Consider the following 26,244-nt stretch of genomic DNA (forward strand, 5'->3'; position numbering starts at 1 on the left):
CTCTGACGTTCACGAGACATTCCATCTAGATGTCAGAGCCAAAAGTGATGCGGCCTTTGGAAGGGCGATACTGTTATTCTTGATACCATGACGGCCCTCCTTCTGGTGAGTACAGCTTGCTAATCACCCATTTGTCTGCATTCACAGAGACCACTACGAAGAAAGTTAGGTTACCTACCTGTAACTGTGATTCTTCTACTGGTACTCTGTGAATTCACACATCCCTCCCTCCCCGCTGTCCATCACAATACTGTCAAAATACCATGCTTATCTTCACTCTATACGGTAAAGGCGGACTGAGGGAACTGAAAGGAAGGTTGAGGGGGCAGAGCCTATACCATGCGGGGGGGAACTTAACTGTTTCTTTTTCAAAGCTCTAGAAACTTCTGGATGCGCCTTAACCGATTTGTGTGAATTCACAGAGTACCACTAGAAGAACCAGTTACAGGTAGGTAACCTAACTATTTCGGTGTCCAGGGTTGAGTAGTTGGTATTACAGTAAAATGTATTCATGCACTGTGTTTTTGTTTTTTAAGCCAGATAATCTGAAGCAACCTACCATGGTTTGGGAAGTGAAAACAAATCAGATGCCTAATGCAGTACAGAAACTTCTGTTAGTGATGGACAAGAGAACTTCAGGGATGGATGAATCTTTAGAATTGCTAAAGTGTAATGAGAATCTACCTTCTTCTCCTGGATATGCATCTTATGATGAGCACATGGAACTTGGTAAGTAGTATTAAGCTTTCTTAAGATTAGATGGATGTGTATCCCTTTGGGGCAGCTACTGTAAAAGCCAGTGAACTGTTGTATGGTATGTAACATTTGGAAATGGAATATATTTAGCCTAAAGACTATGGTTTGGGTTTAGAGAATATCTTGGGTTTGTGCAAAATAACTTTGCTGGATTGCTGATTTTTTTTATTATACAGTGGTGCCCCGCATAGCAACGTTAATCCGTTTCAGATTAATCGTCGCTATCCGGAAACATCGCAATGCGGGAGGGAAAACCCCATAGAAACGCATTAAACTTTGTTTAATGCGTTCCTATGGGGCGAAAACTCACCGTTATGTGAAGATCCTCCGTAGCGCTGCCATTTTCACCGCCTTGGTAAGCGAGGGCAGCGCGTGAAAATGGTTGCGGCGGACATTTTGGAATCAGCTGTGTGAAAATGGGGCCTTTGGGAGGACTGTGGGGGAGGGCTCCCCCGCGGTCCTTCCAAAGCTCCCATTTTCACACAGCTGGCCGGCCGGCGCTTCGGAGCGGCCGCGGGGGAGGGCTCCCCCGCCGTTGTTGTGAAGCGCCGGCCAGCTGAAGTGCTTCGGAATGACGGCAGGGAAGCCCTCCCCCGCAGCCGCTCCGAAGCGCCCGCCGGGGGCCTATGGGGAAAAATCGCAAAGTGATTTTTCCCCGTAGGGAACATCACAATGTGATCGCTTTTGTGATTGCAAAAAACGAATTGCTATGCGGATTCGTCGTTAAATGGGGCGCTCGTTATGCGAGGCACCACTGTATGTATTTCATTGAACAATCTGACATAGAAACAGATCTAGAAGCTTCCTTCAGTTTGCAGTCAAGGACAGGTGGTTTCACAGTTTTATTGTCCCTTAGACTGCATCCCATCTTTCAAACTGTCAGCTACAAGGGTGCAGACAAAATTATAAATGCAGTACACATGTAGAAACCTAGCTGATTGGTAGATATCTTCTGCTATTACAGTGATGGTATTTAGTTTCCACATTTCTGCGGAAGTTGTTTTTCTTCATGGTCTTTGTGAATGCACACTACTGGGTTAATCTGCACCTGTGTAGAGCAGTCTTGGAACTTTCCAGAGTTTGAGCACATGGTGCTGAGACCTCCTATATGCTGCCGTTAATCCTGCCCCCGGCACCAGGTGCCTCAGTTCCTTTCTTATTACTGCTACAGCAGCATACCGATAGGAACTTTCGTGTATCTTCAATTGCTTACCTTCCCTACTCTGTTTTTTTTTTTTACCTCCATGGCTTCGTTTGACCGTTGACTACTCTTCTTCGCATTGAGTTTACCTAAAAAATAGAAATGGACTGTTACTCAAGTTATTTGGGTTGTGGAATTTATGGCCACACCGGTCCTCTTTAAGAGGTGCGAGGTCTGTTCAAACAAGGTCCCCTCTTCGATGGACACTCATGGTGCTTATTTTGCTTGGGGGAAGAACACCACCTGGCCTTCTGTGGAGTTTATAAAAGCTTCATCAAGCCGGTTTTAAAGCTGAAATTTCAATGCCTTCGCTCGTTACGTTGGGAGAAGTTCCTCTCACCATCTCAGGGTACTCCCATGGATCCTTTGCAGCCTGAGAAGCAGTCCTCGGTTGAGGGATCTCCGCCTGCTGCCAAAACCCAGAAGGGGGGGGGGCTAAGATGGTGGTCAAGTCTAAAACATTGTCCTCTGGCTTGAGGTCAACGGCCATGGCATCGACACCGAAGCCTCCCTCAGTTTTGATACTGAAGAAAAGAAAGAAGGATTCTAAGCCTCCATACTTGGTGGATACCTCTGCAACGATGCTGGAAACAAACCCGGCGACATTTGGTATGCCTGAGCCTGCCGTCGGGAGATGAGGTTGAACTGCCACCTAGGCTGGAGGCCCTGCCGTCCCTGGGTGTCAGTGATTTTCCTGACTGGGAGAACATGCATTTGGCGCAAGTTAGCCCGTGGACCTCTCCGGGTTCGATAGCTCAACATTCCTTTGTCTCACTGCTGGAGTCGGTGCTTGTGGAAGTGCAGCGGAAAAGGACTCACAAGACTAGACACCTGGAGCTGTCTGTTGAGCCCGAGCCCCTTCAGCACCCATCGACCCCGGGGCATGAGTATGCACGTTATGTGATGTGGCGATACTATGATTATGCTCCATATCTGGACTTGGAGGACTTTGAGCCTGACCTGTGCCTTTACCCAAGGGCCTACAGATACGATCCGTATCTACGTTATCAGCATTACCGGCCCTCTTCACCTTCACTCTCCCTTCCCTCCTCGACATCAATGCTACAATGATCGCTTGGCTGGTACCAAGAGGGATTTCGACCCTCCACCTCCACCTTGACCCCACAAGAGATGTTTACCTCCAAACTATGCTGTTGCTACAGAAGCTTAGTGCTTAGTGACCATTGCATCTGGTAGCGGTCCCTGAAAGTGGGCAAGCAGGCTCTGAGCTTCCATGTTCCCCGGCATGTTCCTCGGGTAGGCCAGAGGCCGGGAGTTTGCTGACCCGAGACAATGCTGTCACTTATCATCTGCCCCCTGGAAGGGGATGCTATTCCCCTCCGATTGACCAAGAGGCTTTGGATTCGGGCTCTTTGGAATCGGCTGGAGAGGAAGACTCACCCCTTAATATTCCCACGCCAGCGTCTGATGTGGTAGACAGTTATCCTCCTTTGTCGTCTGATGATTACTCTTCATATGTCCAGTTAATCCTCTGCATTGTGGAGGTGCTGGAACTCAATATCGAACAGCCTATGGTGAAAAAAGTAGATAAGGTGTATGAGGATATAACTCAGGACCAGTCTCCGCCTCTCAGGCTTAGTTTTATTCCTTCCTTGTTGGAGCTTATGAGGGAATCCTGGGTGAAGCCATCCTCCTCCTACCAAATCCCCAGGAGGGTGGAAACCCTTTATAAAACTTATGGAGGAAAAATGAGTTCCTCTCGAAAAATCCTTTGCCAAACTCCTTCCTGGTAGATGCCACTCAGAACAGAGCTAGGAATCGCTCAACCTCTGCACCTAATAACAAGGAGGGCCGCAAGTTGGATGTCATTGGCCAAAGGATGTACTCTTTGGCCTCTTTCATCTTGAAAGTCATCGATTACTCTGCTGCCATGGGGGCCTACCATCACTACTTTTGGAAATCGACATTACCCATCCTTGAAGCAGTAACCGAAGATTTCTGGACCCAGGGCTTCTCATGTCGTCAGGAGGCCATGGGGTTGGTTAGGCAAGAGCGTATTGCAGCTTTCCATATTCTAGATGCAGCATCTAAACAGCTAGCCGCAGCTGTTTCCCTGTGTCGCCATGCCTGGCTCAGTTCTGTGGGAACTTCTGAAGACACGAGGGCTAGGATTGAGGACCTGCCATTTGATGGCATTGGCCTCTTTGATGAAAAAATGGATGACATTCTGGACAACCTGTTGAAATTGAGGAAGATGGCTAGATCTTATTCTATCTAACAGTCCCGCCCCAGGGGCTCCTGGTGCCAGCCTTACCAACCAAGAGGTTTCCAGGAGCACCAGAGACCTCAGATCTTAGGTTTTTTGTCCTTGTCTTCTAGGCAAGTCGGCAGGTAGTGCCCACGTCAGCAAGCGCTCCACCTGGACCGGAAGACCAGGCAAGCTCTTTGACACTTTCAGCTTGTTTACAGTTGACCCTTCAGTTCACCTTACCCCCTTCTTTCACTCCTGGTGCTCTATTACATCGGACTCCAGGGTTCTTTTCATCATAGCCAGGGGCTATGCCATTGAATTTGATAGTTCCCTGATCACAGGCCACTTTTTGTCCACCACTCCCCTCACCTTCTTTGGAAGATGAGATACGGGCCCTACTCCAGAAGGATGCTATCATCCATTTGCATCATCCTGATGTGTCATTGGGATTTTATTCTGGATATTTCACTATCCCAAAGAAGGATGGGGGGGCTCTGCCCCATACTTGATCTGTGCACCTTGAACTGGTATATTGCTCCTTGGCGATTTCATATGGTCTCTTTGGAGGCCACCATTCACATGCTTCATCACGGTGACTGGTTATAGTTCTAGATTTGAAGGATGCTTATTTTCATATTAGCATCAGATCACAGGCGATTTCTCAGGTTTTCAGTTGGAGGAGTAACATATGAGTTCAAGGCCCTTCCCTTTGGATGGTCTACTGCCCTTCGGGTGTTCACCAAGTGTCTGGCTCCTGTGGTAGCACATTTGCGTCTTCAAGGCATCACGGTGTTTCCTTATTTGGATGACTGGCTACTGGTAGCACAGTCCGAGTCGCAGGCAGAAAGGCATACAGCGCTAACGCTATCTCTGCTGTCAACCCTAGGCCTGAAGGTCAATGTGGACACATCAACATTGTGTCCTACCCAGGGAGTGGCGTATATATTTATTTATTTATTTATTTATTTATTTATTTATTTATTTATTTATTTATTTATTTATTTAATTTATATCCCGCCTATCTAGTCGTGGTGGACTACTCTAGGTGGCCAACAACAGAGATAAAATACAATAACATAAAACAGCATAATTACAACAACAATTAAAAATAGGGAAACAATAAAGGAGAGAAGAAAATCAAAAGTAATCTGGAGAGAAGGCCTGCCGAAACATCCAAGTCTTTAATAGGTTCTTAAAGGTGCCCAGCGAGGGAGCTCCGCGAATGCCAGGAGGTAAGTTATTCCAAAGGCGAGGAGCCACCGCCGAGAAAGCCCTATTTCTTGTTTTCTCTTTTCGGGCCTCCCTCGGCGTTAAGCTCCTCAGCCTCACCTCCTGGCTCGCCCGTGTGACCCGGGTAGAACTTGGTGGGAGTAGGCGTTCCGCCAGGTATCGAGGCCCTAAACCATTTAGGGCTTTATACGTAAGCGTTAACACTTTGAAGTCGATGCGGAACCTGATGGGCAGCCAATGCAATGCGGCCAGAGTGGGTGAAATATGTTGGAATTTTTTCACGCCACTGAGTAATCTGGCCGCTGCATTCTGCACCACCTGTAATTTCCGCAGCAACCTCAAAGGAAGCCCCACGTAGAGCGCATTACAGTGGTCTAATAGGAGCAACTTTGGATGCCTTGTCGGATCGAGACTCTCTCCCTCTGGATAGGATTTCAAAGATCAAGTCCATGCTGTGCTGCTTCCTCCCAGGAGCGTGGGTACCAGCCTTGCATGTTCAGCAGCTGCTTGGCCTCATGGCATCCACCACAGCTGTGGTGCAGCATGCCCGCCTAAAAATGAGGTTACTGCAAGCTTGGTTCCTTCCACTGTTCTCAGTGGCACTAGATCACCCGACCAAGTGTTTACAGGTCACGCCCGAATTGGCCACGCAGTTGGCTTTGTGGAACCTCCCATCAAATCTGGTGATAGGAAGACCCTTCAGCCAACTGACCCCATCCCTTCAAATAACTACATACGCCAGCCTGACAGGCTGGGGTGCTCATTTGGGCTCTCACACGATCCATGGCCATTGGTCTTCGACAGAGGCGCATCTTCTCATCAACCAGCTGGAGCTCCTGGCAATTACCAAGGCATTTTGAGTGTTCAAGATTATTTTGGTTGATTGGGTGGTCCAGGTTGTGGCAGATAACATGATGGCAGTGTTTTATATCAACAAGCAAGGGGGCACCCACTGACTCCAGCTGCTCCACCTGGCCATTGACCTGTGGGAGTGGTGCTTCGTTTGCTACATCTATCTGGTGGCAGTCCACGTGGCAGGTTCCAGTCCTGTTCCCACGAGTGGACTTTAGACAACACCATCTTTCATCAGCTTTGCCATCGATGGGGCACTGTGCAGTTGGATGTCTTTGCGTCTCAAAACAACAGGAAGTGCAAGAATTACTGCTCAGGGCTGGGGAAGGCCACCTCTCCCTGGGGGATGCCTTTATGATAGGATGGACTTCACACCTGCTCTACATATTCCTTCCCATTCCACTTCTGCAGAGAACCATTGTAAAAGTTCGGCAGGACAATGCAGATGCCATTCTTATAGCCCACTGGTGGCCCTGCTAGCCATGGTTCTCTGCGCTCCACAACAGGGCATCAGATTACATCTGGCTGGCACCCATTTGCCACCTGCTGACCAAGGCAAAATTTTCCATCCAGACCTCTGGAGTCTCTCTACCTGATGGCGAGTAGACGTTGTCTAGAGGGGTGGCGTAAAAATCGAATAAATTAAAAAAAATAAAAATAAATAAATGGAGGTTTCCTCGGCTATAGCAGAGGTTCTCAGTCTGGCATGTAAGTGCTCCACCTCCTTGACATACACCTACAAGTGGAAAGCTTTCTGTGCATTTACTTTGGCCATCACTTACCTGTCAGCCCAACGTCCCTTGACACAGTCCTTCAGTTTCTGCTTCACTTGTTTCAGTGTGGTCTCGCCCACTCAACTTTAAATATGTATATGGCTGCCATAGTGGCCCATCAGCCGCCTTCCTATCATGAAGTTACATTATTTCAACATCCCACAGTTTTTGCGGGGCTAAGGAACATGTGCCCGGCCTACAAGCCTCTCACACCACAGTGGTCACTCCAGCTTGTTCTCAATCGGCTTATGAAGCCTCCATTTGAACCCATAGCTTCAGCATCAGCCCGCTTTTTGACCTTAAAGACTGCGTTTCTCCTTGCATCACCTCAGTGCGAAGGGCAGGAGAGATGGCTGCCTTGAGGGTGGATCCTCCCTTCCTCCAGTTTCACCCTGACAAGGTGACCCTATAACCAGATCTCTCCTTCCTTCCTAAGGTATAATCTTATTTTCATTTAAGCCAGCCAATTGTGCTGCCCCCCTTTTTCCCAGCACTTACCTCGCCACTAGAGAGAGCTTTGCATTCTTTGGACATTAAGTGAGCCTTCTGTTTACTGTGTTCATTGCACTGCCACATTCCGCACTTCGAAGAGACTCTTTCTAGCTTTCCTAGGACCCTCTACGGGTGCCCCGGTCACCTCTCAGACCATCTCCAGATGGATTGTTTCGACAATATGCCTTGTATACCAGTTGGCCTGGGTGCCACTCCCAGACACGGTTAAGGCCCACTCAACGATGGCTATGGCCTCTTCAACTGCATTTTTCAAAGGGGTGGAATTCACAGACATCTGCAGAGCTGCCACATGGGCCACACTGTCTACTTTCGCATGCCACTACCGGCTGGATGTCTGGGCCAAGGCTGAGGCTGCTATGGGGCATGCTGTCCTAGCTTCAGTGCTCTTGTGATGTTCCTCCGGGTAAGTCAGCTTGCTAGTCATCCATTAGTGTGCATTCACAGAGACCACGAAGAAGAAAAAGAGGTTACTTACCTGTAACTCTGGTTCTTCGAGTGGTCATCTGTGAATTCACACTCCCCGCCCTTCCTCCCCACTGTCCATCATGTGAGCCTTTTGCATACTGTGCAGCGGCGGAGGGTTCTACGGAACTGAGACACCCGGTGCCAGAGGCAGGATTAAAGGCACCGTGTGGGAGGTCCCGGCACCATGTGCTTGAGCTCTGGAAAGTTCTGAGGCTGCTTTGCACAGGTGCAAATTAACCCATTACTGTGAATTCACAGATACTATTACTATTTGAATAACCAGTTACTGGTAGGTAACCTCTTTTTTTCAAAGTGCTGAAAAATATGACAAGACACCTTATTCCAGATTAAAAAAATGTAATCTGGTAGGTTTACTTAGATTCCTGAAATTATGAAACCCAGATATTCAGAGTTGTATAGCCTATACTGTAAATTATTTGAGAAGGTTTCACATCAAGCTTCATATCAGTGTGATGTCTGCTTTAGTCAAGTAATGATGAGACCATTGTTGTGTACAAATCCTGAACACTATTGTATTGTGAGACCATTGTGGTGTACAAATCCTGAACACTACTCAGAATTCTTTAAGAAAAGAATGTTTTAGCTCATTCTGTCAGTCCAGTTAAGGCAAAGAGACAGTATTTGTCCCGTTGATGCACAGAACCACCATCATCAAGGAATGTGAAATCTTGGGAAAACTTTATGCCATGGAGACCACGTCCTTTTGAATACAGTGGTGCCTCGCTTAACGATGTTAATTGGTTCCCAAAAAACATTGCTATGGGAAAACATCACTAAGCGAAACACCATTTCCCATAGGAATGCATTGAAAACCGGATAATCCGTTCCAATGGGAACGGATTACCGTCCTTAAGCAAAAATCGCCATAGGAAACATCGCTAAGCGAAACAATGTTTCCCCCATTGGAATGCATTGAAGCCTATTCAATGCATTTCAATGGTTTTGACAGGTCCGTTTTCGCTATTTTTAAAGTGTATTAAAATGTTCAAAAACTCTTTTAAATGCTTGGGATCGTTAGTGCACCTTGTAAAACCTTTGGAAACTTAATTTGGCTTTGTTCTGAGTCTTCGTTAATTTTTGGTGAATTCACCCTCCCCCCCATTGGAATGCATTGAACTATAGGTTTGACAGCTGTCAAACTACAGTTCAATGCATTCCAATGGGGGGGGGGAATTCACCAAAAATTAACAAAGACTCAGAACAAAGCCAAATTAAATTTGCAAAGGTTTTACAAGGTGCACTAACGATCCCAAGCATTTAAAACAGTTTCTGAACTTTTTAAGACACACTTAAAATAGCGAAAACGGACATCGCTAAGCGAAACAGGGGGACCTAAACTGTCATCGCTAAGCGAGGCAAGGTCCCGAGCATCGCTATGCGAAATTTCCTCATGGGGAACATCGCTAAACGGAGTGCAAAATCGCTCCAAAAACCTCATCACTAAGCGAATACATCGTTAAACAAGGCGATCGCTAAGCGAGGCACCACTGTAATTTAATCAAATATAAAAGATTCAAGTATGTGTTCTGCCTCTGTATGGAAGGGTTTATAGGAACTATCAGGTTTCTTTCTTACTCTACAAGTAAAAAGTAATCTGCAGATGTTGGTCTGGAATGGAAATATCTGAGTGTTACATACAGTGGTCAAAATCCTATTGCTTAGCATAATGAATTCCACGAGAATAGGGCCATTGAATCAATGGGGAATTGTTAAGTCAACTCCTCTGTTGTTAAGTCAATTCCTTCTGCATTTCTCTCACTGTTCGCCTTCTGTGAGACATCCAGGTCGCAGGAATGGAGACTGATATTCCAAATGATCCACCACAGATCTTCCCATAAACAGGAGTAACACTGAGTTAAGAGAGTAGAATCCTTCAGGCTACCTAAGTGTTTTTTGTGTTGTACTAATAATGCATGCCAATGTGGCTCCAATTAACATAATAAAGGAACAGGAGCTTAGAGGTAGAAAATAGTGACAAAAATAAGTGTTTGCTGAGGGACTTAAATAGGCTGTGGGGGAATGATTAGCCTGTAGGCCTCAAGTTATGCTTTTATTTGTCAGGTGATCAGAAATTTGACTGTATGTATGCATTTATTTGTAGATGATCTTCCTGAACTGCAGGCTGTTCACAATGATTCTACTCCACCTGCCCTTTTCCAACTGAGTGCTGATGTTTCCCATCAGGAATATTCAAGGCCTTTGTGGAATCAGCATACCTCAAGCAACAGTTCAGAAAGTACTTGTGAGGATGGAGTGAACTGGTTGACAGAATTGGCAAATATAGCTACTAGTCCACAGAGTCCTCTAATGCAGTGCTCTTTTTATAACAGGTATAATATATAGTTCTTCTCATGGTAGAACTTGCAGTATTGTTCATATTAGCCAAAATTCTGTTTGTTGCTTAGCATAGTAAATGGTACTAACATAGGCCCGTTTAATCCATGTTTGAGCTAATGCTTTTGAAAATCCCATTGATTTAAATGGGTCTATTCTAACTGACTTCTTTTAGCATTGTAAATTGCAGTTAGAGTAGGCCTGGCAAGTCACCTCTGACTTACAGCAACACTGTGAATAAATAATCTCCAAAATGTCCTATGCTCAACAGCCCTGCTCAGCTCTTGTAAACTCAAATGTGTGGCTTCTTTTATGGAGTTGCTCTATCTCCTGTTTGGTCTTCTCTTGATTTCCTCTTTGTTGTTCTCTGTTTCTTGGCACTTGCTATTGTAATTCTTTTTTTTTCTACATGACATTTTAGTGTTCTTTTCCAGCTTTAATGCTAGATGTTAACAGTTCATGATCAATACCACTATCTGCTCCTGGTCTTGTTTTGGCAAATAGAATACAGTTTTTCAATCCCTTGCTTTCATTTATGTATATGGGTCATCTGGTGATGTCTGTGTGTACAGCTGCCTGTTTGGTTGTTTGAAATATGTACAGTATTTGTAATAAACAGATTGTTAGCTTTGCAGAACTCTGAGTTGTTCTGCATAGTTATGTCACCTTGGCCAAATTTTGCAACAACATTTGGTTCTATTTCGTTCCCTACTGTTTTGTTCCAGTCACCTATGATTATAAGCATGTCAGTAGTGTGAGTGGTAGTTATTCCCTCATCAGAAAGAATTTAGGTGACATTTGCTCCACAGTGCCTAGTATGAGCAATATAATTTGTTGTACAGAAATTGGTCACTGACTATGCAGATTAACCTGAGAAATTTTTCATTCTTTCATTTTTTGTTTATACCCCACCTTTCTCCCTAAGAGGACTCATTAAAAGGAGTTAATATTAAAACTAAAAAAACAATAAAATTTTAGAATATTAAAAAGCAATGGAGCCACTGTCATAAAATTGATATATAAAAATGTTTTAAATAATTTTTATTAAAATTATTTTTAATAATGTATTTTTGGTCTTTAAAATATATTGGTAAATTACATTTCCTAGTGGAGAAATTGATTTAAATACAAATGGTCTTATTCAGAAGCTTAGCTGTGGATTTTTTTTTCTAAGTGTTTTAAAGTTACTAGAGGTAATCAACTTGTTTTATTGTGAATACATTCTCATAAGTACATTTATTGTAATTATTTTGCAAAATAACCGGTTAGGCCTTTTTTGTTCTTTGGTGGTTTTAATTTGTTTTTTGTATCTTGAAATATTTCTATTGACAGTTGTCATTTTTAATTTTCAGTTTCACAGTTTATTATTTTAATAATGTTGTTACTATATAATTTCTATTTGTTGTTACTATATAATTTCAACTTTGGTTGCCTACATAGGATGGAAGAGTGACTTTAAAAACTTTTAAAACGCTAGTGGCACCATGACCAGTGTGATTGCTTTGAACCCCTTAGTCACAATTCTATAGAAAAGATGGTACTGATAGTCTAGAATAGACACCTGAGTTCCTCTAGCTAAGAATGCTTTGATGGATGAAATAGATACTTAGAGCCATGCACCCCAATTATAACCTGGAGTAAGGTGGGCTGTTGGAGCAGTGTGATAGGGTTTACACTGTTTGATAAATCCAGTACAGTGGGGTCTCGACTTATGAACTTAATCCGTATTGGAAGGCAGTTCTCAGGTCGAAAAGTTCTTAAGTCGAATCTGCATTTCCCATAGGAATGCATTGAAAACCATTTAATCCGTATCTGCTCTTTTCGTCCATAGAAACTAATGGGAAGCTGCTATTCCGCCTTCTGCCACTAGAGGGGGATATTTTTTCTTTTTTCCTTTTAACCTAAGTTGACTTAGCTTTTAAAAAAAGGAAAAAAAAGAGTTCGTAACTCGAATCTAAGTTCGTAAGTCGAGTCCATATATTCCTATGAGAGCAGTTCGTAAGTCGAAACGTTCGTATGTCGAGCCGTTCGTAAGTCGAGACCCCACTGTACAGTGGTGCCTCGCATAACGAGTGCACCATTTAACGACGAATTCGCATAGCGATCCTTTTTTTGGGATCGCTAATGCGATCGCATACCGATGCTTTCTATGGCCGAAAATCGCTTTGCGACGTCGCATAGCGATTTTTAAAACACCTGATCAGCGGTTCCAAAATGGCCGCCAGACGCCCAAAATGGCTGCGCACAGCGTTTTCGCGCCCTGCCCTCGCTTACCGAGGGCACGAAAATGGCGGCCGGATGGGGAAACATCGCAGAACGGTGAGTTTTGGGCCCCATTGGAACCCGTTCCAATGGGTTTTTCCATTCCGTATAGCAATGTTTCCCCATAGCGACAGTTAATCCGGAACGGATTAACCTCGCTATGCGGGGCACCACTGTATACTTTTTCAGGCCTCTTACCAACGATTCCTTTTTTGATGTGACCCACAGGTTACCCTTGCAGAGCTACTTAAGGTTGAAACCCCTGACCCTCCTTTCCTCAAGAATTGTAGGTGTGAGCATATTAGTTGAAGAGTGACTTAATTTGCTTGGAGTTTCTGTTAATTCCACATACTTCTGTATCTGATATTTTAGAATCTGTTACTTAGCACTATGGGTTTGCTAAGCTAGTCATTAAACTATAACAGACAGAAAATGTGCTATATTGCATTAAAATGCAAATTGTTTGAACTGAAAGCAGATCATTTGTGTTCTGCTTGACAATGTGAATAAATGGCTAAAGAAATGCTACTGCATGAGTATTATCTTTTTAACTATATTAAAATTAGAGAATCAGTTCTCAGTGCTGTTCTTGCTGTTATAACAATAACTGAGTACTTGGGTTTACTTGCTATTGTTGTCTTGAAAGTTCATGACATGCTTTTAGCAGAAGAGGGTTAAACTGACTTTCAGATTAGCATAATTTCAGCACCAGCATTTCTGACAACTGAATTCCTAGGATAGAACTCGCTCTGATGCATTAATTGGAATATTTGGTGGGCTAGGTTTTTTTTCAACCTATATTTCTAACATTTAGGATTTTTTTAAAAATCTTTTTAGATCATCTCCTGTGCACCTAATAGCTACAAGCAAAAGTTTACATTCCTATGCACGTCCACCACCAGAATCATCACAAAATGATTCTGGTTTTTCTAAGCATGATATCAGTGACTCGCCAGTCAAACATGAAAGGGTAAGTTTTGTAAGCTTCTTATCTTAATTTCTTGTCTGTCACTGATAGCAGTCTATGTGATATTGTATATAATGAGAAGAGCTTCACAAGCAAAGAGAGATATAAAGTGAACAAAGAAAAACCAAGCTTTATGATGTGCGGTATGTTTGTGTGTTAAGGGCAAGTAGAATAATTGGAAAGATAAGCTATAGAGGAAAACACATGGAAGCGTTTTCTTTTTCTTTTTTTGCTGCAGCAGATAAACATGGCTACTTGTGTGTTTGTTTTTAGGCAAATCAAAATATACTATATGGCTTGAGCTTTCTCTAGAAGTATTATTATTCATGTTACACTTTGAGAACTGCTGTCTGACGTTTTACATTTGCCTGTGTTTATGCTCCAAGTGTCCTTTGATGGAACAAAAATATAGCGGGTATGCTTCAGTTATGAATGGAAGAAGAATGCAGCACCAGAGGAGTAAATTCCAGTGCTTAGATATGAAATGGCTTGTAAAAGATTTGTTCCTGGGACAGAAGTAAAGAAATTATGAAGCAGTAAAGTAAAATAAAAAAAGTGGAGACAGACAGTTTATTTAAAATATGGTTAAGTAAGAGATAAGGGTGGGCTTTTTAAAGGAATCATTTAAAAAAATGTTAGTCTTGGAAAGATGTATTTAAAAATTCTGATATGTTCTCGTTTTCTCAATAGACAAATAGTGAATCAGAGTCTGGCATTTTCTGTATGTCATCACTGTCAGACGATGATGATCTCGGGTGGTGCCACTCTTGGCCTCCAACTGTTTGGCATTGTTTCCTTAAAGGTAAAATATAAAAAAACCCTATATTTACAGGGTTTAATAATCAGGCCTGTCCTATTGATGACTCTAAATTCCTTATTTTTTAAAAAACAGGAACACGTGTATGCGTTCACAAAGGATACAGTAAAGAATGGATGGATGTTGAAGATTTTGCTAGATCCAGACGTTTTAAAAATGAAACTGAGGATTCTAGTAGTACCAGCAAAGTAGGTTTTAAATAGTTAAAATTCAGAATTGGTTTTTAGTATTGGATGTCTTGCATGTCATGTTTTGCTTTATGTCATATTTTATGCTATTTGGAGCTTGATTTTCCATGTATTTATTTTTATTTTATTTATTTTAGTATGGGGCTGTGAGAATACAAATTAATTTTGAGCTTGATGTTTAAAACTAAGTTTTTTGTTTCTCATATTGTGTTGTCCAGAAGGACATAATAGTTATGTTTTGAATGTTGTGTATATCAGTTAACTTGTAGTCATCATGTGCTTTAAGGAGATGGACACAAGGTATTTATTTGCATGTAATCAGCACCCTGGAGTGCTGCATTTCCCTAAATGAGGAATGACATAATTTATAGGGATAGCACTGTGAGGAGGAAGGAATAAATAAGTGAGGCCTGGATTGCTACTTGATTGTTTGCCTAAGAGCATTTGTAACTTCCCTGAGACAAACAGATGGTAAATTGCATGGCTGTACTTCCAAAGGAAAAGTTCAATTTTGGAATTAATTGCTTCGTATTAGACAACATAGTTCATAGTCATTCCTGCTCCTTGTGCTTGATGCATGGTGTAACAGAAAAAGCAAGTATATTACAGTAAATTGAGATTATTTTAACACCCACATGGGCCTCTTGAGGGCTGTGTGTGTGAACACTGGCTGCTCTACATGCATCCCACAAAGCCTAGTATCAGGTGGGCTGCAGTTGAAAGGTGGCTGTCTAGGGTCTGCTCTTAGGAGTGCTACAGTAATAACCTCAGTGAGAGTTATGAGGCAGTGAGAGATGCTTCCGCTGTTCCCTCCCAGCAATCCTAGCACTGCTAAAGATCCTGGTGTTGCCAATATGGCTCAAGCAAGTGGGAAAGCGAGGTCTTTGAGGTGATTGCTGTCTCTATGTGTTGGGGAGGGGGCTTTCAACTTTCCAGTCTCCGGGTGAGTCCCAGGCACCTGAGACTGCTGTTGCCTCACTGTTAGGAGCATAGGGCAAACAGCAGTCTCAGTGGACCAAACTTTAGGAAGAAGTGAACAGTTCCCTTTAACCTTTTGCAGAGAAGCACAGTTTCTCTGCTACTGTGAGAAGGGGGGTTGGGGAGAATAGTCAACAGAATCAGGATCCATTGCTAGCTTTTAAAAAGCTTGGAAGAGAAATTTAACACTGCTGTCCTTGTGCCCTGAGATGTGGACAAAGAGCAATGCATGTGTAGCCCCCAACTTGGCATCACTTGTGACTGTTGGACCAAAGTGGTTGCCTTGTTTTAAGCCATGGTGGCTAAGACCTGAAATTCTGTGGGCTGTTTCCCTCAAATAAATGACTTTTAGTTGTACTAGGGAAAAAAGTGGTTGCAGTATGCACGGGTTTACTTGTTTCTTCCAAATCTAAAGCTGATTTGTTTATACAGGGATATGGTTCTGATGGTTTGAAGTTGATATCACATGAAGAAAGCATTTCCTTTGGCGAGTCAGTGCTAAAATTGACTTTTGATCCGGGCACAGTCGGAGATCACTTTCTTACTGTAGAATGTAGACTAGATCATCCATTCTATGTTAAAAATAAAGGTAATATTTTTTTCAGTTATAAATATTACTGATACCTTCATAACATGTGGTAAAATGAGGAACATTGTTCTATAGTATATTTCAGTAATTCCAAGCAACAGTATTCTCTTAGTAACCTAAAAATCCATACTTTTTCTATCTCTCTTGAAGCAATCATTTCGCATTTTAGATCTGCTTCCCAAAATTTTATGAACAACTGACTCACTGCAAAAGACAAGGCATCCATCCAAGTATTTATAGTTCTGTGAATTGGGGTCAGAGGTCTTTTAACTGGAATGTGCTGGAAGAAGGGTGGAGATGCAGTTTTTGCCAGTTCCTCCTCCTCCAAACCTCGGCCCCTCTAAAACTGCTCTGGAGTATCTGGGGGACCTTCCAGAATCCTGTAGGAGGTGTTCCATGGTATTACTGGAGGAAGGGAGAATTAGCAAATAATGATTGTCATTCCTATAATAGTAGCCTGCAATCTGTGGATGGAAGAAGCATATCCATTTGTAGAAAGTATACTGGATCTGGCCTTTTGTTTTTGACATGAAATTACCAGTGACACTCTTTCAAAGTTCTAATGGATTTTTAAAAGTTTTCTGATTTTTTTTTAAAGGACAGTGGACCAAATCCTGTTACCTAGTTCTGCTGGTGTAGCATAAATGATTTAACTTTTGGAGGTGAACTGCTCCAAGTTAAGAAAACACAATAGAGAGTTGAATACTGTGGTGTATGACTTCACATGCAACTGATGTCTGTGGTCCTTAATTGGGAGAATTTGCCTCCAGATTTGTGCTATTTGCATAACTACACAAGAGGGTTTTGGCCACTGTATTGTAAAAAGAGTTTTAATACTAGCATTTGTAGTTGCTTTACCAGTAGTGCTATTACAGAATAAAACAGTTTTGATGTGTTTGCATTTCAAGTCTCTAAGTGACTACAATGTCCCCCCAGATTTAAATATACTATCTGTGGCAGCCCTTATGTAATAGGATTGTCAGTCATGTTTCAGAATGCTAACAGGATTTTTTAAAAAAACAGTGCCTTGAAGTTTTGGATATATTTTGAATCTAATGAGAATTGTAGTTTATTAATGTTTAGAATGGTATGGCATATTGCACACTTCTTGTATTTCTTGATGACTGTGAGAATTTTAGTGTCTTCCAGTGAAAGAAATTTGAGTTCAGTAAAGTGGGTCCAGCCTATTGACAATTACAGCTCTATCATAGTTCACACAAAAAAGGTGGGTGGGTGGATAGGATTGGACATTTTTTGTCCCAGTGCATTATTAGACTGCAGAAAGAAAATACCTTATATAAGAAAAGAAAAGTGCATTTCGGGGACTTTTTTCTTTTTAAAAAACCCTATACATGCCACGTACAGTGAGAACCAGCGTGGTATGGTGATAAAGTGTCAGACTAGGATTCGTATCGCATATCCCTTGAAAATTTATTTCAAAATAATTCACATGAAGTACAGTCATGGCCAAAAATATTGGCACCCTTGCAGTTCTGTCAGAAAATGCAACCCTTCTCTCCAAAAATTGTTCCACTTGCAAATGTTTTGGTACTAACATGTTCATTTCTTTGGTTTGCGCTGAAACAACACACACACACACACACACACACACACACACACACAAACAAACAAAAACAAACAAAAACAAACAAAAACAGAGAAGAAAAGTCAAATCTGATAGAACCCAAAAATACACTGGCCAAAATTATTGGCACCCTGTCTAAATTGTAAGAAATAATTGCTTTTCAAGCATGTGATGCTCCTTAAATTTGTATTTAGACACACCTGTTGCAAATAAGAGGTGTGGTCAATATAGCAATCACACTTGCAACCAGCTAAGACAGAGAAAAGTTGACTCAACCTTTGTGTTGTGTGTGACACTGAGCATGGAGAAAAGAATGAAGTAAAGAGTTGTCTGTGAATTTGAAAGAAAAAATTGTGGAAAAACATCGACAATCTCAAGGCTACAATTCCATCTCCAGAGATCTTAATGTTCCTGTGTCCACTGTACGCAATACCCTCAAGAGGTTTACAACCCATGGCACTGTAGCTAACCTCCCTGGCCGTGGAGCAGAATTACTGAAAAATTACAACGAAGGGTTGTTCGAATGGTAGATACAGAACCCAGATTAACTTCCAAACAAATTCAAGCTGATCTGCAGAGACAGGGTACAACAGTGTCAGCTCGCACTATCCGTCGACATCTGAATGAAAAGGGATGCTATGGTAGGAGACCCAGGAGGACACCATTGCTGATACAAAAGCATGAAAAAGCAAGACTGGAGTATGCCAAAACTTATGTGGCAAAACCAGAATCCTTCTGAGAGAAGGTACTGTCAACAGATGAGACAAAAGTAGAACTTTTTGGTAAAGGACATCATACTACTGTTTACAGAAAAAGAAATGAGGCATTCAAACAACACAGTCCCTACAGTCAAACATGGTGGAGGTTCAAAGATGTTTTGGGGTTGCTTTGCTGCTTCTGGCACTGGAGGCCTTGACTGTGTGAACGGTATCATGAAATCCGATGATTACCAAATAATTTTGAGGTGCAACGTAGTGGCCAGTGTCAGAAAGCTGCATCTCCACCAAATGTCATGGGTCTTCCAACAGGACAATGACCTGAAACACACTTCAAAAAGCACTCAGAAATGGTTACAAAGCACTGGAGAGGTTCGAACTTCCCCCGCTTTCTCCCTGCCTTTTTGGCTTCGGAAGCAAGCCGGCGGGCCAGGGAGGAATCGGCTCCCTCCTTCCACCCGACGGTGAGTCCCCTTCGCACCAGCTGAGCTCAGCCCAACACGAAGAGGACCCAGTGTCGGGTGAAAGGAGGGAGCCGATTCCTCCCTGGCCAGCCCGCGGCCGCTCTGAAGCGCCGGCCGGCATTTTCAGGGCGGGCGTGTCGGAGCGGCCACGGGAGAGCCCTCCCCCGCGGCCGCTCCGACGCGCCCGCCCCGAAAATGCTGGCCAGCCGCCGCTTCAGAGCGGCCGCGGGAGAGCCCTCCCCTGTCGCCGCTCCGACGCGCCCGCCCCGAAAATGCCGGCTGGCCGGCGCTTCAGAGCGGCCGTGGGAGAGACCTCCCCCGCCGCCGCTCTGAAGCGCCCGCCGGGGGCCTATGGGGAAAAATCGCAAAGTGATTTTTCCCCATAGGAAACATCGCAATGCGATCGCTTTTGCGATCGCAAAAAACAAATCGCTATGCAGATTTGTCGTTAAACGGGGCATTCGCTATGCGAGGCACCACTGTATTTCAGTTTGAAGTTTTTTGGACCAACATACATGAAAGTGCTATAATATTCTTTTTTCCTTTTGTTTTGCCAGTATAAGATAATGAGGTTTCCAAGGAATTGTAATGATAGATTTTAAAAAGTGACACAATTTTACATCACATACTGGGGGAAAATATTGAACTTTTCCTTTCTTTTTGGTCAACATGAGGTGTCACTTGCAAGCATTTGGGTAGGTTCTTTGTGTGTTTCATATCCAAATGTAAAGTGCTTAAGTTATATCATTACTTTTTTCATTCAGGTTGGTCATCTTTCTATCCGAGCCTGACTGTGGTTCAGCATGGTATTCCATGCTGTGAAATGCATATTGGAGACATATGCCTACCTCCTGGACACCCTGATGCAATTAATTTTGATGATTCAGGCGTTTTTGATACGTTCAAAAGGTAATATTTGGAGAACATCAAATATAAAACTACTTATCCCTTCCTAGCATCCCTTAGTTTCATCTAGATGGAGTTTCCAGCTTTTGTTAATAAAACACACAAAATAGCTATTTTCTTTTCTGTTTTCACTCCCTTTGATATTTCAGCTTTGACTGGACAGCTTTTTTAAAAAAAGACAGTCCCAAGAAAAATAAAAGTAAGCCATTAGAATTTTTTAAACGCAGTTGGAGCATGATAATACATTTTAAATAAGATGTTAGGTATTGTTTTTTGATATCATAGAAAGATTATATCAACAGCACTATAGCCATTTAACTTCTGTAACTGAGGTACAGGTGAAGATCCCAACTTTACCTGTTTCAATACAAAATTGTAGAACTACCAGGATTCTTCCACTAGGGGGTGGAAGATTATCGAGCAGAGTAAATAAGTGTTACTTAGACTGAAGCCCTTTTAAAAACTAACTTCTGTAAATGGCGTAGCTTTGTTCTTCAGATACAGTTTTACAAATGACAGACTATTAACCTAGCTTCAGAAAGTTGTACTGAAATCTTCCCCTTTATTATACTTTCTGAGTTATATTGAGGTATTACATATGGCGCTTCTACTGAGAGTATACAAATGTTTCATTTGTTTCCTCACATCACTCTTTTTGATTTTCTGTTCCTTCAGTAATTATGGTTTCAAATATAATTTGCTTCATAGCTTAGAAATGAACAGTTGACTCTTGATTGCCTGCCTGGGCCATTACACTCTAACTTTAAACTCACGGCCCTTACAAATCAATAGCCATGGGGGAAATCTTGCTTCAACCCAAGATATGGACTTTTAAAAATTCCCGTATGTGGTAGGTATCACTGACTTGAGGTGATAAGTCTAAAACCACTGTTTCTCAAGTCATACTACTTGCATCTGAAGGAAAAAATAATAGAGAATCAGGAAAATAACCAGCAAGATTAATTTTTTCAGTTGTGCTGCAGTGACAGCCTGATAAAACACTGGCAGAGTGTTACGTGCACAGGAAATGCGTTTATCTCTACATTGATATACTGGATGTTATCAAGATCAAATGAACTGTAACATTAGGCTGAAACCAATGTTAGCCCAACTTACAGTAGACCCACTGAAATCACTGGAATTTGTTAGTTATGATCACAGTTTAGAATGTACTTTGAAAAAGTGAACACATGCCATTTCTCTTTGTCTGCTGTCCACACTTCCAGTGGGGCAATGTGTAGCCTGTATAATTTTAAAAAAAAATTGTAAACCGCCCGGAGAGTGCTTGTAGCGCTATGGGGCGGTATATAAGTCCAATAAATAAATAAATAAAATAAATACATGTAATGTAACTTCTTATATTACGCATTACATTTGCATTACCATTATTATTTACTACCACAGCACCAGAACACCCTTCAGTTCCTTGTGTGCTGCACTATCATAGTTCCTTGACACTGTGTATCTAGAAATTAAAGCGGGAATGCTGCTGTGAAGCTTGCTGGAGTGCTGTTAACTGGATATAGAAGTTTCATGTGTCCTACCCAGCTTGGAGTTTCTGTATTAATAAAGTCATTGGGGAGGGGTAACGTAGGCAGGAGCCAGGGATATCCAGGAGGAGAACTTTGGGATAACATTTGTTTTGGGTTCTTTCAGGGGGAGCCTCCTTTGTTTTCAGGTCTCTGTGGTACTGGTCCTTTAGGTAAACACAAAAGGAGGTACTGTTTCAGGTTCTTTTGTAGCATTTCCCCCTATTGCCTTGCACTTGTCCAGAATCCGTAAACACTTAAAGTACTACAAAAAAAGCAGAGTAAGTGAGGCAATAAAGAATCAATTCTTTATTGAAAAACAGTATCAAAAAAGCAGGGGCAAGGCAGGCAATCCATCATCAATTAGTTTAAGAAAACACACCCTCAGAAACACAGAGGGAGAAGGGGGAAATTAAAAAACCAAACCAAACCAAAGTCCCTGGTTTGGAAAAGGTTGGGGATCACTGCACTTAAAGGATAAAGTAATGTTCCTGGGCCACATTGTCCATTAAAAAAGGAACTGCGCTCAGCACTCGTTACCACTGAACGGAACTTGTTGTTTCTCACAAGTATGATGTAAATTGTTACTTTTAAGTTCTGGCTGTGATTGACAAATTCCACTCATTTTAGTGGGTTGTTCTAGAACAAAGGTTGGATTTAGCCTAAGATAGATATTATTTGAGAGAACATCTACTGTTGAAAAGCAGTGCTTCTAATTTATATACTAAATTGGTTTCTGCATTTCAGTTTTGATTTTACACCAATGGATTCCTCTGCCGTCTATGTGTTAAGCAGTATGGCTCGCCAGCGTCGTGCTTCTTTATCCTGTGGAGGATCAGGAAGCCAAGACTTTGAAAAATCAGAATGCATTACAAACTGTGGGCCTGCTCAGTCATCACAGATTTCATCCAGTTCTTTGTATAGTAAAGCTGGCAAAAGCCACAGCTCAGGGACTGCAAGTACTGTGAGTCCCAACTCTCCCAACAAATGCAAAAGACCAATGAATGCCTTCATGCTTTTTGCCAAAAAGTACAGAGTAGAATATACTCAGATGTATCCAGGAAAAGATAACAGGTAAATTATTATTAGAGTTTCTAATTTACATTATTTTAAATGAATGAATGAATGAATGAATGAATGAATGAATGAATGAATGAATGAATGAATGAATGAATGAATGGTGAAGAGTTAATCTATAGATGACAGTCTGTGTTTTGTTGGCATGATAAATTATGATTTATTTATTTTTAAAGTATTTTTTGTTATGTTCACCTGAAACCTATACGAATAGGTGCTGTATGCTTTTGAAAATAATTCAGAGAGGGTAATCTACATATTTCTTGGCTGCATGGCTCTGATGGGGCGTTCCTTGTTCAGCAAACAGTAGCAACATTTCCCTGCAGGCCTTATGCACCAACTCCGACTAGTGCTCTTGGTCTGTCAGAAGTACTTAAAACATGGTTTCCCAATTTGGATCTTTAGGAAAATTGGTGTTAAAGAATTAGGAAATCTCTTCTGAAGGAGGAAGATGGTGTTCCTTGTTAGTTCTAACAAATCATGATGAGGAACATTATATTTGAACCAGTGCACACTGCCGCTTACTAAATCTGTGGATTTCATTTGAGTTTTACCTGCATTTTTACTGGTAGAACAAGAGAGCAGGAGAGAACAAAATTATGATTTGTGCTATAACTTCCAAAAACTATTCTCACCATTCTGGTCCATGCGCTTGTAGTCTCGTGATTAGACTACTGTAATGTGCTCTACATGGGGCTACCTTTGAGACTGATGCAGAAGCTTCAAATGGTGCAGAATGCAGCAGCCAGACTTCTTACTGGGGTGAGAAAACACCAACATATCTCCCCTACTCTGGCTGCCCTGCTTTGACTGCCCATTCGTTTCCACATTGATTTCAAAGTACTAATGATGACATATAAAGTCCTAAACAGCTTAGGATCTCAATATCTAGCGGAACGCCTTCTACCCAGATCTACCCAAATCACTCGTTCTAGCCAGGATGGGTGGTTAAGGGGCCTAACGCCGGGGGAGGCATGGAGAGAAAGAACAAGAAACCAGGCCTTCTCAGCAGTGGCCCCTCGCCTCTGGAACAGTCTGCCCCCAGAAATTTGTCTGGCTCCCTCGCTGGGTGCTTTTAAGAGCAAACTTAAGACCTGGCTCTTTAGGCAGGCTGTCCCTCCTGTCATCTAATCTATTTCTTGCCGTCTTGAATTATACTAATGTTGCTTTATTTTATATTTTTATTATTTTATGGATTGTTGTTAGCTGCTCACAGTAGACTTTGGTCTAGATGGATGGGATATAAATTAAATACACCTACCTACCTACCTACCTACCTACCTACCTACCTACCTACCTACCTACCTACCTACCTACCTACCTACCTACCTACGTTGTTGTTTAGTTGTTAAGTCATGTCCGAGTCTTTGTGACCCCATGGACCAGAGCACGCCAGGCCCTCCACTGCACCCTACATACATACATACATACATACATACATACATACATACATACATACATACATACATACATACATACATACATACATACATACATACATACATACATACATACATACATATACATGTTAGGCACACTATTGACAGCCAGTAATAAGCCAGACCTGCTATATGTTTCAGTGATTAAAAATAAGTTCCACCAACTGTTTTTTCTACTTTCATTTTAGAAATGTATATTTTAGATAGGGGAGTATTTACTTTTAGTTAGCAAAGTAATGTATCCCCAAAGAGTGTGTGTCTTATTTCATGTTGAGCATATTTCCAATGTGTCATTCTGCTAGGTGATTACAATTACATTGTACTCCCAGACACCTTGTTCTGTTCTTCAGCCTTCCTGGTGAGCACATGTGGAGTGTGGGATGCCTAGGTGTTCCCTGTAACTGTTGGCAACCTGGATTCTCGAATGCCTCAGTAAGGCTGAGGAAACCCAGTACAGTTTTTAGTTATACAACTGTACTGCATTTGGTACCACAATTAGTAGCTTGCCTAGAGATTGTGACAATTGCACAGCTGCTTCTCAGCTGGAAGGGGGATGTGAATCTTCTAGCTGCTAGCACATGGTTTCCTTTGCTACTGTTATGTTGGATTTGGGCCCTGATACTTTTCAGAGTAATTATTTCCGTATCAGTTTATAATTCCAAGCACACTCTATCCAAGGGAGAGGCAGAATATTAGGAGGTACTTCTACAAGCCACAAAACATGCGCTGCGCAATCTACCGCCCCTTTTGTAGGAAAATTGCTGGTGTTCATAGTATAAATTTATGTGGGGAAAAAGAGGGAAAATCCATTTAATTTTTCTACAAGCATCAAAATATGGGTAGGCATTATCTTCATTAGACTACAGAAATATCAGAAACAGGTGTTTGAATTTGGCAGGACTCTACATCAAGCTGGGCGCTGAGAGCTCAGGCAAGGGAAGAACACAAAAGTTCCAAAATATTCCTGGCAAGATACTGCAGGTCAATTCAGGAGAGCTGCAGACCTTTGTGGTGAATATGTGAAGATCTGTATGACTTCAGGCAGGGTGTGGAAGAGAGTGATGGGGCTTACGTATATGCCCTGTCCCTCACTACAGTTTCAGCCCTACACACTTTCACACTTAATACCCGAATAAGGCTGTGGTTTGTTATCTTTGGCAATTATACATTTGCCAAACAAATTTATTGTGAAGAACTTCACCAGCAAGAACATAAATAAGACCTTAGTGGCAAATTACAAATGCTTAACTGCTCTAAACATTGTGTTTTTATTTGGGGTGAATGAGATCTTCTTAGAACCTCTTATCAAGGTACTACATATGTTTTCAACATGCTGAGATCAACATGCTGAGATACCTGTTGGCAATATGTACAAATTTTTTCCAAAATCCATAACTTCTGACCAAAGTAAGCTTTCAAAAACATATTGATTTGGTCCATGTCAGAAGGTATAATTGGGAAAAATATAATGTGCTTTGTACATCCTTATTACTGAAGGAAAATATATTACATCTAGATGTTGTTTAAAGCTAATTGCCTTACTGTTATTCACCTGTTCTATAGCATGTTTCATATTGCAGTCATAATGGGTAATAATTACATTTATCATTGCAGAAAGCATTAGGGCATAGTGATGAAAGATGAAATACTTGATTGTAACATTCTATTATTCAACATTTTATCATTCACTGTTGCACAAAAATAGCATTCCAATTTTTGTTGGAGCACTTAAAAACCCTCAAATGATATTGTTAACTGTTGTTTAACAATTAAACACAAGCATTTAATATTTTATATTGTTAAACCCAAGAATGTTGTATTTACTGTAATCATGGTGTCATGGAATCATTTTAAAATAACAACTTTAGAAGGATGCAGTATCATTTACTGTTTAGTGCTCACATCTAATTTTTGTTACTGTACTTTCATCCAGAAGGGAAATGGACACTGAAAAATGTTAGCATTTTATTGGATTATTTTGTTCAATGTTTTCTAAATATTTCTTTTGTAGAGCCATAAGTGTGATACTTGGTGACAGGTGGAAGAAAATGAAAAATGAAGAAAGGCGGATATACACATTAGAAGCCAAGGCCTTGGCTGAAGAACAAAAACGTTTAAATCCTGACTGCTGGAAACGGAAACGAACAAATTCAGTATGTTCTGTTCATGATTTTTCACAATGCATTGTGATGTAGTGGTGTATTCCTTGGCAGAAGCAACTTACTAAGAGTGGTGGAAGGATCAATTCTGTGAATTCTAGGCTCATATTTAGAAGCAAAGTTACTCTCTTTCCATAGGCATTGTGACCATGCTCCTTTTGTTACAAGCTTACTGTACAATAATGTGTGCACAAGATACTACTGGGATACT

At 41.8% G+C, this 26,244-nt stretch overlaps 1 protein-coding gene across 2 annotated transcripts in view; it reads left to right on the forward strand.

Annotated features, from left to right (window-relative positions):
• HBP1 (HMG-box transcription factor 1) overlaps positions 1 to 26,244 on the forward strand; it is a 40,733-nt gene that overhangs the window by 11,053 nt on the left and 3,436 nt on the right. For both annotated transcript variants that reach the window (XM_078394350.1, XM_073000664.2), the window contains 9 exons: positions 537 to 729; positions 10,125 to 10,353; positions 13,457 to 13,589; positions 14,277 to 14,388; positions 14,479 to 14,591; positions 16,002 to 16,158; positions 19,688 to 19,832; positions 22,106 to 22,432; positions 25,886 to 26,027. In XM_078394350.1, coding sequence (XP_078250476.1) covers positions 537 to 729; positions 10,125 to 10,353; positions 13,457 to 13,589; positions 14,277 to 14,388; positions 14,479 to 14,591; positions 16,002 to 16,158; positions 19,688 to 19,832; positions 22,106 to 22,432; positions 25,886 to 26,027 — 1,551 coding nt within the window. The remainder of the gene's footprint in view (positions 1 to 536; positions 730 to 10,124; positions 10,354 to 13,456; positions 13,590 to 14,276; positions 14,389 to 14,478; positions 14,592 to 16,001; positions 16,159 to 19,687; positions 19,833 to 22,105; positions 22,433 to 25,885; positions 26,028 to 26,244) is intronic.

Source organism: Pogona vitticeps, chromosome 5 (genome assembly GCF_051106095.1).
Source record: "Pogona vitticeps strain Pit_001003342236 chromosome 5, PviZW2.1, whole genome shotgun sequence".
Lineage (NCBI taxonomy): Eukaryota > Metazoa > Chordata > Lepidosauria > Squamata > Agamidae > Pogona > Pogona vitticeps.